Source organism: Hyperolius riggenbachi, chromosome 6 (genome assembly GCF_040937935.1).
Source record: "Hyperolius riggenbachi isolate aHypRig1 chromosome 6, aHypRig1.pri, whole genome shotgun sequence".
NCBI classification, from domain to species: Eukaryota; Metazoa; Chordata; class Amphibia; order Anura; family Hyperoliidae; genus Hyperolius; species Hyperolius riggenbachi.
In genome coordinates this window covers 16,733,106-16,748,689 of record NC_090651.1, presented here as the reverse complement: position 1 = coordinate 16,748,689, position 15,584 = coordinate 16,733,106, and the positions used below count along the sequence as shown (strand labels likewise).

General features: G+C 44.1%; 1 protein-coding gene across 2 annotated transcripts in view; it reads left to right on the top strand.

The window, feature by feature from the left end:
* TRIM28 (tripartite motif containing 28) overlaps positions 1 to 8,377 on the top strand; it is a 39,659-nt gene extending 31,282 nt beyond the window's left edge. For both annotated transcript variants that reach the window (XM_068238905.1, XM_068238906.1), the window contains exons 15-17: positions 1,919 to 1,993; positions 3,672 to 3,806; positions 3,975 to 8,377. In XM_068238905.1, the coding sequence (XP_068095006.1) occupies positions 1,919 to 1,993; positions 3,672 to 3,806; positions 3,975 to 4,181 (417 nt within the window). In that variant the 3' untranslated portion in view covers positions 4,182 to 8,377. The remainder of the gene's footprint in view (positions 1 to 1,918; positions 1,994 to 3,671; positions 3,807 to 3,974) is intronic.
* Positions 8,378 to 15,584: the final 7,207 nt, after the last annotated feature.

The following is a 15,584-nucleotide window of genomic DNA, read 5'->3' as shown; positions in this document are numbered from 1 at the left end:
GCATGGATGACGATGTATGCGAATTTAACCATGGCAGTGCTGGTGTGCTTTTCCATTGTTTTTATGTGAATTCACATGAAAATTCGCATACCCAAACCGCATGCAAATTTCCTATTAAATACATTGTATGCGATTCGCATAGCGGTATGCGAATTCTGATGGCTCTGCCGTGCTGATTTTTTCTGCACAGAAAAACGCAAAGGAATCCTAACAAGTGGAAACCGTCCCATTCACTTGTATTGCTATGCAAATTTGCATGCGAAAAACGCATGTGGTTCGATAGTGGAAATGGGCCCTAAGTGAATGGCAGTTGCTCTGTCCAACTGCCAAAAAAACTGTGTAGGGAGCAGGGAGGCTGGCCAGCATCATGGTTTACATCCTTTTAAGGGAATATCTTTATAAAGAATAAAGGCCATGCTGAGCAGTGCTGGTCATAATGGAAAAATCTACGCTTACGGATCATTACGCGTAATTTTACGCATTACGCAATTACGGTTACGGCGTAGGAAATTATCTACGGTACATCACTGTAATTACGCGTAAACTTACGCAGTTACGCGTAAGGATACTGTAATGTAGGCGCTTACACTACGATGTTATGCGTAGTGCTGTAATACCCATTAATGCGTATTTTTTTACGCATACGGACGATATGTACGCAATAGCCGTCAATGTGACAGTTATTGCGTACATATCATTCGTATGCGTCAAAACGTACGCTTATACTGAAGGGCGGGAGAAGATACTATTGGTTGCTTAGGATGTTGACTGATTGGCTACTCTTAGAAAAGGGGAGTTTTTACGTTAGTAATTACGCGTAAAATTACGCGTAAGTGTTCGTAAAATTACGCATACCTAGCAATTACGGTAGACAGTGTAATTACGATACCACTCTACTGCTTACGCGTAAATAATTACGCGTAAGGCCTCGTTCACATCTGCTGCGCTGAAAAACGTGTGACAGCGCGTGGTAAAAACCGCGTGCGCTTGTGTGCGCTTTAGTGCGCGTTGCGCTGCGCTTCTTTAAAGCACGTTTTGCTTGTTGTACCAGCAGCAGTTGTCAATAAAACTTTTTTTTGTATGTATTTTTTTTCTCCAATTAGGGGTAAAAAACGCATGCGCTTCTATGTGCTAAAAAAAAGCGCACCCATTCACTTGCATTGATGTGCGCTTTCCAGCTCAACGCACAGAAATGCATGCAACCCTACGTTTCTGTAACGCTGCTCAGCGCAGCGCATAGATGTGAACCAGCTACATTTAGTTACATGGGAAAGTAAATACCTTGCTGATCGCACAGGGCAGTGCGCTGTAAAAAGCGCACAGAAACGGCCCTGATGTGAACGAGGCCTTAGACCGTAATTTACGCGTAGCGCTTACGCGTAAATTTACATTGAATTACGATGCGTAATTACGCTCATGCGTAATTTCGGCCCAGCACTGATGCTGAGAATACCCTATGAAGAGATGGACTAGTCCAAAACCTGTTGCTTCTGTCATATTTCTACTCCCTACTGTAAGTGACAGCAACATAGGAGAAAAGTAATTTATGGCTCATTTTACTCTGTAAAAAACTTACTTCTTATTTGTCTGTTTGCACATATTTTACATTTTAATTTTTTTTTGCCATAATGCCCTTTTTAAAGGGGTTCTGTGGAGAGATTGATAAAACAAAAACTGACCATTACCTGGTGCTTCTATCAGCCCCCTGCCTGTGTTTGTAATACTCATAGTCTAGAACCTGAACATGTTACTGAGGTCTCCTATTACTTCGAGCGACTTTCACGTCTGTCGGTGGCTTTTACAGTTTGACTCTACTACAGGCTTGCAGGGTTTGTTTTATAATGGTTTCTCTATTTGCAGTGCATGTTCTGTCTCTGCTGTATTGTACAGCCATATAATCTCCCCCTTTCCATTACAGAAATGTGAACGTATACTATTGGAACTATTCTGCCACGAGCCATGTCGTCCCTTCCATAGACTGTCCAGCGGAGTGGTAAGTACTAGTCTCGGTGTTGCAGTAGACTGAAGCAACTTCTGTCCGGGGATTTTTTTTTTTCTTGCTTTCGGTTTCCCCATCTCCAGGTGCTGAGCTAAAAAATAGAACCCTGACTCAATTCTGATTTGTTCAGCACTCATCTCTTACTGCCTACACAGGGTTGTACTTTATAGATGAACAGGTGCTTCCTTTGCCAGTTGCCTGTTCCTTCCTCTGCTGTCACCACTGCACTGGTTTGTTTTTTGTCAGTCCTAACTAACAACGTGGCACAAGCAGTCTGGGCTTTAGAGGGCTAGGACCGTGGCTCAGTTTTATCTTTCTATCAATACTAGCTAACAAAGAAGATAGATGCTTGGCAGGGGAAGACTGCCCACACCACCAGCTATGGAAAATGGCTAAGAAGCGATAAAGCTGCTGTGCTGAACTGTTTAGCGCCAGTCTTGCTGTTGTGTTTTGTTCTTCCCCCATCTACTTGTATTGAGCCAGAAACTCCTGAAGTATGGGAGGCAGAGTAACAAACGACTTAGTATTTCATCTCATCAAGTAAACTTTAGGTGGCCACAAAACGTCACATCTGTTTTTGTTATCTATTATGGTAAAAGCTGTTAAATTTTAATAACAACTTAAAAAGTTTCTCCTTTTAGGTTTATAAAGTTAATTTGCAGCATATTCACATTCTGATCAGACACTTCCTACAGTTACAGTTGTTTCAATTTTGTGAAGTGTAGCTTTGCTTGTTGGGAGGTTGGTCTACCCCAGTCCAAGGCCGTGTTCACAGTGGCCTTAAAGAGAACCCAAGGTGGGTATGAAAAATCCTATTGGGACACAGAGGCTGGTTCTGCATACTATCACCAGCCTGTGTCTGAACTGTCTCATCGCGGTCAGCTGTACCCCATAAAAAAGCCATGCAGATTGTCGCTAGCTGGCTGTTTACCTGAATGCTGTCACTCAGCGCAGCTCCCCCGCCTCCTCTATAGCGCGGCTCCCCCGCCTGTGTCTCTTGCCTCTGTAAGCTTCCTCCAATCAGCTTACAGAGGCGGGGAGGGAAGGAATGCAGGCGGGGGAGCCACGCTGAGTGACAGCATTCAGGTAAACAGCCAGCTAGCGACAATCTGTGTGTCACTAGCATGGGGTTTTTGGTGGATAGCAGAGCGCAGGGACGGTCTGGGGGACACTGTACAGACACACAGGCTGATGACAGCATGCAGAACCAGCCTTTCCTCTGTGTCCTAATAGGATTCTTCAAACCCACCTCGGGTCAGTTTAGCAGATGTAAATGGACCATATTGCTAATGAAGGTGAATGGATTCAATGTCAATCTAATCCGTTCACGTTGCTCCAATAGAATGGAATGCATGTTTGGCTCTGTAGTGCTCCCCCCGACTCATCCGTCGCATTGACCTTGTGCTAATGGAACTGAGTGTCACAGATGGAAATTGATACCTTTTCGAAACTGATCTGCTCCATGGATCAGTTTTTACATGAATCAGTTTTTAAATTCGAATCAATCTTTTTATATCTGTACAAGTGTGAATCTGTTCTCAACCAATCATGGGCACTTACTTCCAGGTTTTTTAGGTTGGCATCTGCAGGAAGTACACTTTTTTTTTTTTCTGCTTGTTGGTAAAATGTAATATTACCGGTTGTTATAGTTTTTGTTGTTTCACCCTTTCAGGATGATGATCCACTCATTGACTTGACGATTATTCGAGCTAAGGTGCAGCAGAAGCTGGCCCCTGCATACACTTCCCCCGACGAATTTGTCAAGGACGTCTGGATGATGTTTAGGAATGTCAGCAAGTTTGCCGAGGTTAGCCGGGGATAATTGTTACTCTTTATATCTTATTGTAAAGCTTTCTCATGTCTGCTTTACAAACTATACATGTCCATTCATTTTTTGCATAGATTTAGCAAAAAAAGGAATTTTGGGGCACGTGGCTAATCTATCCTTTGACTTTTTACATTTTTATTTTTACAGGATAAGGCCGTGGTTCATTCAATCCTTGAACTCCAGTCCTTCTTTGAAGCAAGGCTGAACCTGCTGTTTGGAGACCGCAAGTTCGGCTGTCTCGCGAGTGACGCCGACAAAGATCAGCAAACCGAAAGCCCCGCCCACCAAAGTTCACCTAGGAGCACAACAAGTGAAAGCGTATCCTCTGTAAAGAACATTGGTGACCCGGAGTAATCCACTCTGCCCGGATCAAATTTCCCGATCTCACCCAAGTGGATGTGCGCATTTCCTGTTTCCTATGAAGTTGTAACTGCGCAATAGACTGAAGAACTTGCTTATAGTCCTTCCCCTTCCTCTTTCTATAGATGAATGATAGGTTGTCATGGGACAGTGGCCATTCTAGGCAGTGAAGAGAGAGGCCAATGTTTGTGGGCTTGCGTGGTACTTTTCACCATTGTGTCAATTCGTATCATTTTGGATGAGTCTTCATTGATGCCTACTAGTTTCAGTAGCCTATGTCATTGCATTGGTTCCTCGGTCAAATAAAAAATTCAGATGACCGCCAGGTTATGTTATTCGGTTCTCTTGCTGGGTGGAAAGTTCCTGGTAAACGTTCAGCTATATATTTTCTAATGTAACGCTCAGTCAAGTTTTTGTTTATTTTTTATAGGACTCTGTGTTGATGGTCAAACTGTTTCGGTTGAATGACTTCTGTCATGTATGAGTTTTTTTTTTTTTTTTTTTTTTTTTTTTCTATTTTGTTCCTGCCCAAAAGTTTTATTATTGGCAACCAATATAAAAGATTAGTTTGGTTTTTTGTTCTGTTCACTTGAAGTGTAAATCGATTGATTTTCAGTACTCTGTGGGGTCAGCATGCGGTTTGGACACATGTGCTCCTTGTGTAATGTCCCTGCTGTAACTGCAACTTGAGATCCCCCTCAGCTAGCGTGGTTTCACTTAGGCCTAGTTTAAATTACTGCGAATGTTGCATGTAAAAATGCTTCCGGTGTAAACGGCAAAAACGCCTGGAGATTCTAGACTAGCATTTTAAAGGATACTTTAGCCCTTTTAAAAATTTGAAAATGGCGGAGCAGGCATGTTAAGCCCTTATGTCCTGGGAGCTACTTCGTGTAGGGAGGGTCAGTGCTCTGTCGCTGACTGGCAACACGTATCCTTGATTGCGCAGCTGAGAGCACTCTGCTCGCACACTACATCATAACTTTAGTGCATATGTGCAGAGCGTTCCTGGCCGCGCAATGCCTGCACAGTGTTCACTGACCTGGAAGTAGCTGGGGGGAGGGGGGGGGGGCATTAGGCCTTAACAGAGAACAGGGGGAGCAGAGGGCATGAGAGCCTTCTGCACTGTTTACAGGTTTTTTTTTTAAAGGGCTAAGGTTTCCTTTAACACTTTGAAAGCCCTCAGTGTAAACTAGGCTTTAAGGTGGGGATTAGTTTGCTCAGAACTTGTCAGATCTTCTGAAGAATGCACAAAGACCTTTAATCAAAGCCCCGTACACACGTTGAATTCTCAGCAGAGGTTGGCCAACAGCCCCTGACCTCTCCCAGGCAGCAATAAGTTGTGGATCCTTCCAGCTGTATGATGGCCAAGATCATTGTACTCTCCACTTACCCTGCCCAATGTGTGATTTCATACCTGCACCACTCCACTTCCGCATAGGAACAGGCCCAGCCATGTTGCCGGGGAGATCTGGTAACGATGCCTGGGCCACATGCCTCATACGTGTGTAAGAGGCTTTTGGCTATGTAAATATTTTGTATTGTGGGCAGCTATTTAGAAGTGAGCGTTGCACAGATAGGCTGCTTGGTTGAGTAGTCTGTTCTGTAAAAAAAAAGGGAGAGTGGGGGACAAACCATAGGTACTCTGGCTGCAAGAATGTAACGTCTGTCAGGAGGGTTTTGCATCTTGACGTTTCTGAAGGGGATGCCATTGATGGTAAGGGACGTAGATTTTCACCTGAAGCGGTCATGATTGTTACGCCGGGATTCCTCTAGAGCCAAGCAATCTGTCTCCGAGACGGACGCCGGCGCTTGTGCATAGGAATCTCTGTAGCCGTGCAATACACACAGCTATAGGGAATTGGACACATTTGTCAAAATTCTGAAGCAATGTTTCAGTTTTTCATGAATGTGAATCTAGAAGCAGCCTATTGGTTTAGCAGGCTGCGATTTCTGAGTAGTGTGTGGGAAATGGAGCGGAATCATTGCTAGTAGAAACAAGCCCTCATGAGAACAGGTCTAATGCGTATATAGCACTGATGCAGATTGTATGCAACTCAGAGGCATGCTGGGTAAATTCTGCAGCTGTGCTTTTGATTGGTCCGATTCTAAGCTGCATAAAATAGTCTAAACACAGCAGTATTTTCTGCCTATCCCAATTCATGGACCTGTTTCCCTGTTGTCCAGGTTTGCCACTTCATTGTCACCTTTGTCTACTGTGTCCTTAATTTCACTTTCGGTCCTTTTTATTATTTCTCCTGACCACAGGGATTACTAGACTGGAAAGGCCGGGTCGTAGGTCTCTGGCAGAGTCAGGAAAGCTCCCCAACATTGGTCTTTTGGAAATGTTGCTTGTTTGCGGAAAATATCAGAATGTAAATAGTTGTTTTTTTTGTTCAGATCTTCATTCCTTGTTTTTGAAACTTTTATATATTTTTTTTTTGTACTACACAAATGTTGGCTCTACAGATGTTCTGATATGGGCGGCTGGCATGGCACGTGTGAGGGGATTTCTTCCTTCGAGAAGATGCTTGCACAGTAATGACGTGCAGCATTAGCTTGAATGCCGCTTGATCTGTCCTTTGGGGCCTTTTTCATACCAAAAATGGCAAAATGCGTTAACACTGCAAAGCAATTGCAGTTAAAGGATAACTGTAACAAGAGGGATATGAAGGCTACCCTATCTATTTCCTCTTAAACAATACCAGTAGCCCGGCAGCCCTGCTGATCTGTATGGCTGCAGTAGTGTCTGAATCACACCAGAAACAAGCATGCAGCTAATCTTGTCAGGTCTAACAATAATGTCAGAAACCGTTAATCTGCTGCATGCTTGTTCAGGGTTTACGGCTAAAAGTATTAGAGGCAGAGGATCAGCAGGCCTGCCAGGCAACTGGTATTGCTTAAAAGGAAAAAAAAATATGGCAGCCTCCATATCCCTTTCATTACAGTTGTTCTTTAAAGAACACCTGAAGTGAGCGGTATATGGAGGCTGCCAGGAAATCTAAAGTCCAAAAAAAGTATGTTAACTTACCTGGGGCATCTTTAGCCCCTTACAGTCGTCAGGTGCCAGTGCTGTCCTTCTGAGGCCATCTGAAAGCTGGCCAGCCAAGTGCTTCCTCGTCTGCGGCAGCATTCTGTGCAGGACGTTGACAGTAGCGGGAGCGCATTTGGCATGTTAGCGGCTCAGGGCCATGCATGTGCATTAGCCTCTAACCGGCCAGCTTTCAAGAGGCTGTCGCTGCTTGCTGGAGGAGCACGGAAACTGACTTTTTCTCTTTCTGAAGTATCCCTTTAAAGTGAAATTGAGCTAAAATCTGGCATTTCTGACATTTGATCTGACATAATTAGCTGCATACTTGTTTCTGGTATGTGTCAGACACTACTGCAGGCAAATAGATCAGCAGGGCTGCCAGGCAACTGCTTAAAAGGAAATAAATATGGCAGCCTCCATATCTCCCTCACTTCAGTAGTCTTTATGTAACATTTTGTATTGCGATTTGGCTTTCATTGAATACAAATGCAGTGAAAATGCAGTAGGGTAGGAGATTGCCTTTTGGGAAATTAGAAATGCATTTAATCTGAAGGAACAGGTGAAGTGAGGAGCACCTTAGCATAGATAGGTGTACCTCGACCCCGTCCCAGTGCCTCTTGGGACCAGTACAATCAGGGAAATGGATGGGTCGGCACCACCAAGATGTAGATATAGCACGTCATAAGACAGCAGTGACAGACGCTGTTTCGGGCTGATGAGCCCTTTTTCAAACTGCTCACTGCTGAGCAGTTGGTGGTGCCGACCCATCCATTTCTCTGTTTAATCTGAAGGAACCTTTTGTGATTCCTGTTACAATCCTGGCAAAGCGTAAACAGTCATAAAATCTAAGCAAAGGGCTGTCTACATGAAAAAGCACTTGGGGAGATTACTATCCTAGACATGCTGGCTGGGATCTATCTCTCCTAAACTTCCCTGATAACTATGGAATACCTTGGGATGGGTGACCTCCCAAAGAATAATACTGTAATAGAAAATAAGTTCTCCATTAGCCAATGTGTGCAGTGCTTTGCCTGGTCATTGATGGCACTGCTTGATTTGAGCAGCGGTGTGTAGGTTTGTCAAAACAAACCACCCCTACCATTGTTTTGTTTTTTTTCCCTTTTGTTTTTGTATTGAATAAAGTAATTCAAAGATTGTTTGATATCGGCTAACCTACATGTATTTTGTTCCACAGATGTGGCCTTTTATTTTAGTTTTTTGTTTTACCGAATTTGCCATTCCTTTTTGAAAACAGAAAAATCCTGTATATTTTAGAATGCTTTCATGTGAAATAAACACTTTGAATCGTGCTGTAATGGTCGGGTGCAATTCAGTGAATGCTGCCACCTGGTGGTCATTTCTTCATCTGTTCTGTACTTCAAGCATTAAAGGGACACTTAAGTCAAACAAAAGAGTTTTACTCACCTAGGGCTTCCAATAGCCCCCTGCAGCTGTCCGGTGCCCTCGCTGTCTCCCTCCGATCCTCCTGGCCCCACCGGCAGCCACTTCCTGCTTCGGTGACAGGAGCTGACACGCTGGGGACGCGAGTGATTCTTCGCGTTCCCAGACGCATTAGCACCATCTATGCTGCTATATGGTATATGATATATGCTATAGCAGCATAGATGGTGCTATTGTGGCCAGGAACGCGAAGAATCACTCGCGTCCCCAGCCTGTCAGCTCCTGTCACCGAAACAGGAAGTGGTTGCCGGCGGGGCCAGGAGGATCGGAGGGAGACGGTGAGGGCACCGGACAGCTGCAGGGGGCTATTGGAAGCCCCAGGTGAGTAAAACTTTTTTGTTTTGTTTTCACTTAAGTGTCCCTTTAAGACTAAACAGCAGTTTTTGTGCTAGATTGTTACTGTCTTCTGCAGAATGGTGCAGATGGGTTTGAAAGAGGTTCTGAGCATAACCAGGAGGTACAGAGGCTGTAACAGAATAGATTTATATAGGAATGAGCTTTTTTATGAATAAAGCAACAGATTACATTTTTTTTTTATTGTCTTAGGAAATAATCTTTTGTAATTGTCACAAAAGGGGAAAGATGCCCAGGTGTAGGGATGGTTAGAAACTCCTTCCATGTATTTACACATTCTGATGTGGATTTTCTGCCAAAAAATGTTTGCGTTCTCTGACTTATTCATTGTAAGTTTCACCCCCCCCCCCCCCCCCCCTCATTCTGACTTTCGATTGGCTTAAAGTAAACCAGAGACGTTCTAAGAAGATTTGATACTCGCCTGTGCCTCCCTTCCAGCAGCATAAACCTGTCTGAGTCCCATGTCATCCTCCCGTGGTCTGCCGTGATTAGCCCTGGTAACTGACTCAGTCGGGGACAGACTAGTCCCAGTAGTCTAGGGCAGTGGTGCCCATTAGGTAGATCGCGATCTACTGGTAGATCTCGAAGGACTTCATGGTAGATCCCAACCCCTCTACATTTTCCATTCTGTGTATACAAGTGTGCTCCTAAAATTGTACATAGGTAGATCATTTTGACTTGGTAATTTTTCAAAGTAGCTCACAAGCCAAAAAAGTGTGGGCACCTCTGGTCTAGGGTCTACTTGGCATGCGCAGAAGACCCAGCCTGGACCCGACTGAGCCAGTTACCGGGGCTGACCGCCAGACCTCGGGGGATTCGGACTGGTTTATGCTGCTGGAGGAAGCCGCAGGTGAGTAATCTGTTTTTTTTTTTGTTTTTTTTTCTCTGGTACATGTTAACATTACCAAATATTGGTAATACAAAATTTTTGCCTAAAATCCATATTCTGTGATTGGTTTATTCATTCTGAGTCTTCTGATTGGCTTAAAATTACTGCAGAGTTTCTGCTTATATTTTTATGTATCTCCGAAAATCCATGTTATGCATTAGTAATTCCACATTCCGATGCGGTAATACGGACTTGCAATCAGAAATGCTGACATTACATTTTCACGGAATTCCAAATGAAATTTAAAAATGTGCTAGGTCTGTCAGTGTACAGCCGCCTGCCCAATGCGTTCACGACTCCCCCCCCCCGCGCGCGTCTGCGTCTCTCCCTGCACATGCGCACAACAAAAAACACCCACAGGGACACGGGACGCAGAGACATTAGGGTTTTACTATATAGGATATGCTGAGAGCTTCTTTAACCACCCTGGCTGTATGGGCGAGCTGAGCTTGTCCAGGAAAAACATGCAAAAAGCGTTAATGACGAATTGAGCTCGTCGATGCTGCCAGGGAGATTTCCGGTTTCTCTGCACCGCCCGCTGCACTTTTCCCTCATCAGAGGGATTTCTCGGATGGCTGGATGCCTGTCTGCATGCTGTGGGTAGTGATTTGTGCTACCCCCAGCGTGCAGAACAAGCATCCAGCAACCCTTGGGAATCCCTGTGCAGCCAGCGGGGCAGAGCATGTGCTGGCTGCATGCGGGATTCTCCTTTCTCTGTGGGCGGGTGGCTGGGTGTCCCTTCTGGGGGGGAGGAATGTCTCCCTACTGTTCAGGCTGGTTGGGGATTATCGGAACCAGCGAATTCTGTTCCGCCAGAAATCACTGATTCTGTCAGTGTTAAATTCCGTTGGATTTGTACAAAATTCCGCGGAATTCCAGATTCCATCGGAAATATAAAAAAAATCTCCAATTGAACCCAGGTCTCAGTGTGTGGTAGGTAACTGACTTAACCGCTATACCACCAACACTACATGCTGAAGCCAGCTTAGCATGTACCATTATGATCAATCCAAGAGAAAAAGTAGCATGCTTAACCTTCCTGGCGGTCTATTAAAAACCGCCAGGGGGCAGCGCAGCCATGTCTGTATTTTTTTTATTAAAAGGGCTCGTTACATGATAGCCGCTGTGCAGGGGCATCCACCTACCCTCATCGATCGGCGATCAGGAAATCCCGTTCAAAGAACGGGATTTCCTGGAGGGCTTCCCCTGTCACCTTGGCGACGGGGCGGGATGACGTTACCAACGTCATCGGGAGTCCTGATCCACCCCTCAGCGCTGCCTGGCGCTAATAGGCCATGCTGCGCAAGGGGTCTGGGGGGGTGGCGGTGATTGGTGTGCTCATGCAGCTAGCAAAGTGCTAGCTGTGTGCAGCAAAAAAAATTGTGCAAATTGGCCCAGCAGGGCTTGAGAACCTCCTGCGCAGCTTACCCTGAACCGCCAGGAAGGTTAAGGATTTGTAGCATGTCAAAAGCCAACTCGCCATGGCTGGGAATTTAACCCAGGTCTCAGTGTGTGGTAGGTAACTGACTTAACTGCTATACCACCAACACTACATGCTGAAGCCAGCCTAGCACGTACCATTAGGATCAATCCAAGAGAAAAATTAGCTTGCTTAAGGATTTGTAGCCAGGCATGGCCTTGCTTTTTGTGTTCAACTGTTGTCCGAAGAGAACCCCAGATAGCCAGGTAGATTCATCTCTCTCTAGTAGGGATGGTCACCGCTTTCTGCGGAATTGTATTTTCCTGAATTTTTAGGCGGAAATTGCTCATTCCGTTCCGTTTGGTCGGAATGGAATTGCTTTTTCAATCTGGCGGAATTCCGAAAATGCCTGTGAAATTTTTTTGGTATCCGTTGATGAAAATTCAGTTCAATTGCATCAAGTCCTAGAGAGAGAGAGAGAGAAATTGTTTTTCTCTTGGATATATCACAATGGTACATGCTAGGCTGGCTTCAGCATGAAGTGTTGGTGGTGGTATAGTGGTTGTTAGTTACCTACCACACACTGAGACCTGGGTTCAATTCCCAGCCATGGTATGTAAGGAGGAGGAGGATTCCAGCGAGCATCCCTAGTCAGGAACTCCTGTGCGCGGGGCAGGGAATTCCCCTTCTATGTGGGCTGGTGGCCGGTCGGTGACTCACCTTCTGCGGGTGGCCTCTGAATTTAATATTAAAAAAAGATGGTTGGAAATTGGAAAATATTTGAACCACTTTTTGCATGGAAATCCTGGGGAAATAGAACACCAGGGTGGCTACAGGACAACGGAAGTGAGAAATATATGGAGGCTGCCATATTTATTTCCTTTTATACAATGCTAGTTCCCTGGCAGTCTTGCTGGTCTATAAGATGCAGTAGCGTCTAAATAATTCCAAAAACTAGCATGAAACTAATCTTTCAGATCTGATAATGTCAAACTTGATCTGCCGCATGCTTGTTCAGGGTTTATGGCTAAAAGTAATAGATGTAGACTAGAGTATTAACAAGATAGCCAGGCAACTGGTATTTCTTAAAAGGAAATATGGCAGCCTCCATATTCCTCTTGCTTCAGTTGCCCTTTAAGCAATACAAAAAAACCACAAAAGTGTAGACGTTAGTCGCAGATCTCTCATATAACGCACATGATTAGTTGGTTGGAAGAAATAGATGTCTGGAAACAAAAGATCCAGGCTGGATACACACATGGCCATTGTTATAATGCCAGCGGACATTTGGTTGTTACTGTTATAGTAAATAATGCTAAGTATACACCCTACAATTTTCTGGCAGATTTACTTGCCAAATCGATTATTCCCAACTTGTCTGATAGGAATTTTGATTTTCTGGTCTTTTTTTTTTTTTTTTCAATAGATTTTTGTTCATACAAAACTTTGCACATACAAACGGCTACTAATGTATTCTAATGGCCTCGTTCACATGTATGTGTATGAGAAGCATACGTTTCTCATCCGCATTGCTGCACGCAGTTCTGTGCGTCACGCACAGAAACGAACACAATGAAAGTCTATGGACGAGTATCAAAAACTTGCACTATTGTGTTTTTTGCGTACGGTTCTCTGTTTCCGATAATTTTCTGTTTCCTGTGTGAAAAACGCAATAGCAAACGCATGCGTTCTCAACTTGTGTTTTCTTTGCATCTCTATACGTTCTTCAAACGTGCATAGTCTTAACAGGGGCTTAGGAATATGCCTAGTGTCTGACTGGAACATATGCTTAACATAGGATCTGCAGACGTGTGTGTGGTGTTCTGATCTCTGAAACGGATTTGGGAAAAGAAAGGTGACATTAATTCCATGGAAAACGGAGTTTTGACTTCATAAAAGACAAGCGCATCAATTACCTCATGTGGTAATGACATTTGGGCCTTTTTTTCCACGAACTGTTGATAGGCAGTGAAATGCCTCTCGAACTCTTAACTGCTCACTTCTGCCTGGTAACTGCTTGCTGAGCACACAGCTCAACAGTTTGTGGAAAGGAGCTCTTACCAATTCTGGTAGGTTTTAGTCATGTTTTACCACATGAGGTAAATTATGAGGTAATTAGCTTTAATTTTACCAAAAATAGCTATTCTCATGGAAATTAGGTAACATGTTAGCACATGATTTATCGATCAGTTTAAAGGCGCATACACACGCCAGACGTTCTGCTGACAGTAGCACGTGTGTACGCGCTGTCGGCAGACTGATAAGGCTGTTTCTGAACTCGGCGTTCAAAAACAGCCTTATCAGTCTACTGACAGCGCGTACACACTTGCTACTGTCGGCAGAATGTCCGCCCAGTCGTTTGCAGAAGTATGGCATGTGTATGCACCTTAAAGTGAACCAGAGATGAAGCATCCTCGTATTTTACCATATAGATCAGTGGGAACATTAGAGAAAACACCTACCCTGCTCTCTGCTTCATCCTTCACTGCTCAGCCTGCTTGTTAACAGCCCTGATAAAATCCCTGACTGAGCATTCAGTCTAACTTTGTCCCAGAATGTTCTAGCAGAGCCACAAGGGGGCAGACTTGGGCTTGAAAAGACATCACAGAAGACTGTCTCGGCTATAATCATTCAGGTGAAAGCTTGACTGAATGCTCAGTCGGGGATTCTTATCACAGCTGATAACAGGTAATTTTAGCAGAAAAGAATGAAACAAAAAGCAGAGTAGGTGTTTGCTATCATGTTCTCATTGATCTATATGGTAAAATACATAAGGGTGCTTTGTCTCTGGTTCTCTTTAATCTACCTGAAGGTAGTCCTCTGTATGCATGTTGCAGTTTTTAGTGGAGTTCCTATTCAGGTTGAGTAATAGTAAAGAACAGTAGAAATAAAACTCCAAATATTTACTGGCTTTTTTTTTTTTTAAAGGGCTGCCAATTATACATACAGTGATGTAAAAAACGGATTGGCCCCTTCCTGATGGCTCATTCCTTTGCATTTGTCACACTTAAATGTTTCTGTTCATCAAAAACCATTAACTATTAGTCAAAGATAATGTAATTGAACACAAAATGCAGTTTTAAATTATGGTTTCTATTATTTAGTGAGAAAAAAAACCCTCCAAATCTACATGGCCCTGCGTGAAAAAGTGATTGCCCCCCTTTTTAAAAAAAAAAAAAATTGTGGTTTATCACACCTGAGTTTAATTTCTGTAGTCACCCCCAGGCCTGATTACTGCAGCACCTGTTTCAATCAAGAAATCACTTAAATAGGAGCTATCTGACACAGAGAAGTAGACCAAAAGCACCTCAAAAGCTAGACATCATGTCAAGATCCAAAGAAATTCAGGAACAAACGAGAACAATAGTAATTGAGATCTATCAGTCTGGTAAAGGTTATAAAGCCATTTCTACAGCTTTGGGACTCCAGCAAACGACAGTGAGGCCTGGTGCACACTAGTGTTGGGCGAACATCTAGATGTTCGGGTTCAGGCCGAACTCCGAACATAATGGAAGTCAATGGGGACCCGAACTTTTGTGCTTTGTAAAGCCTCCTTACATGCTACATACCCCAAATTTACAGGGTATGTGCACCGTGGGAGTGGGTACAAGAGGTAAAAAAAATTAGCAAAAAGAGCTTATAGTTTTTGAGAAAATCGATTTTAAAGTTTCAAAGGGAAAACTGTCTTTTAAATGCGGGAAATGTCTGTTTTCTTTGCACAGGTAACATGCTTTTTGTCGGCATGCAGTCATAAATGTAATACATATAAGAGATTCCAGGAAAAGGGACCGGTAACGCTAACCCAGCAGCAGCACACGTGATGGAACAGGAGGAGGGTGGCGCAGGAGGAGAAGGCCACGCTTTGAGACACAACAACCCAGGCCTTGCATGAGGACAAGAAGCGTGCGGATAGCAATTTGCATTTTGTCGCCATGCAGTCATAAATGTAATACAGATGAGAGGTTCAATAAACAGGGACCGGAAACGCTAACCCATCACAGATGTTCATGTTACTTGGTTGGGGTCCGGGAGTGTTGCGTAGTCGTTTCCAATCCAGGATTGATTCATTTTAATTTGAGTCAGACGGTCTGCATTTTCTGTGGAGAGGCGGATACGCCGCCGATCTGTGACGATGCCTCCGGCAGCACTGAAACAGCGTTCCGACATAACGCTGGCTGCCGGGCAAGCCAGCACCTCTATTGCGTACATTGCCAGTTTGTGCCAGGTGTCTAGCTTCGATACCCA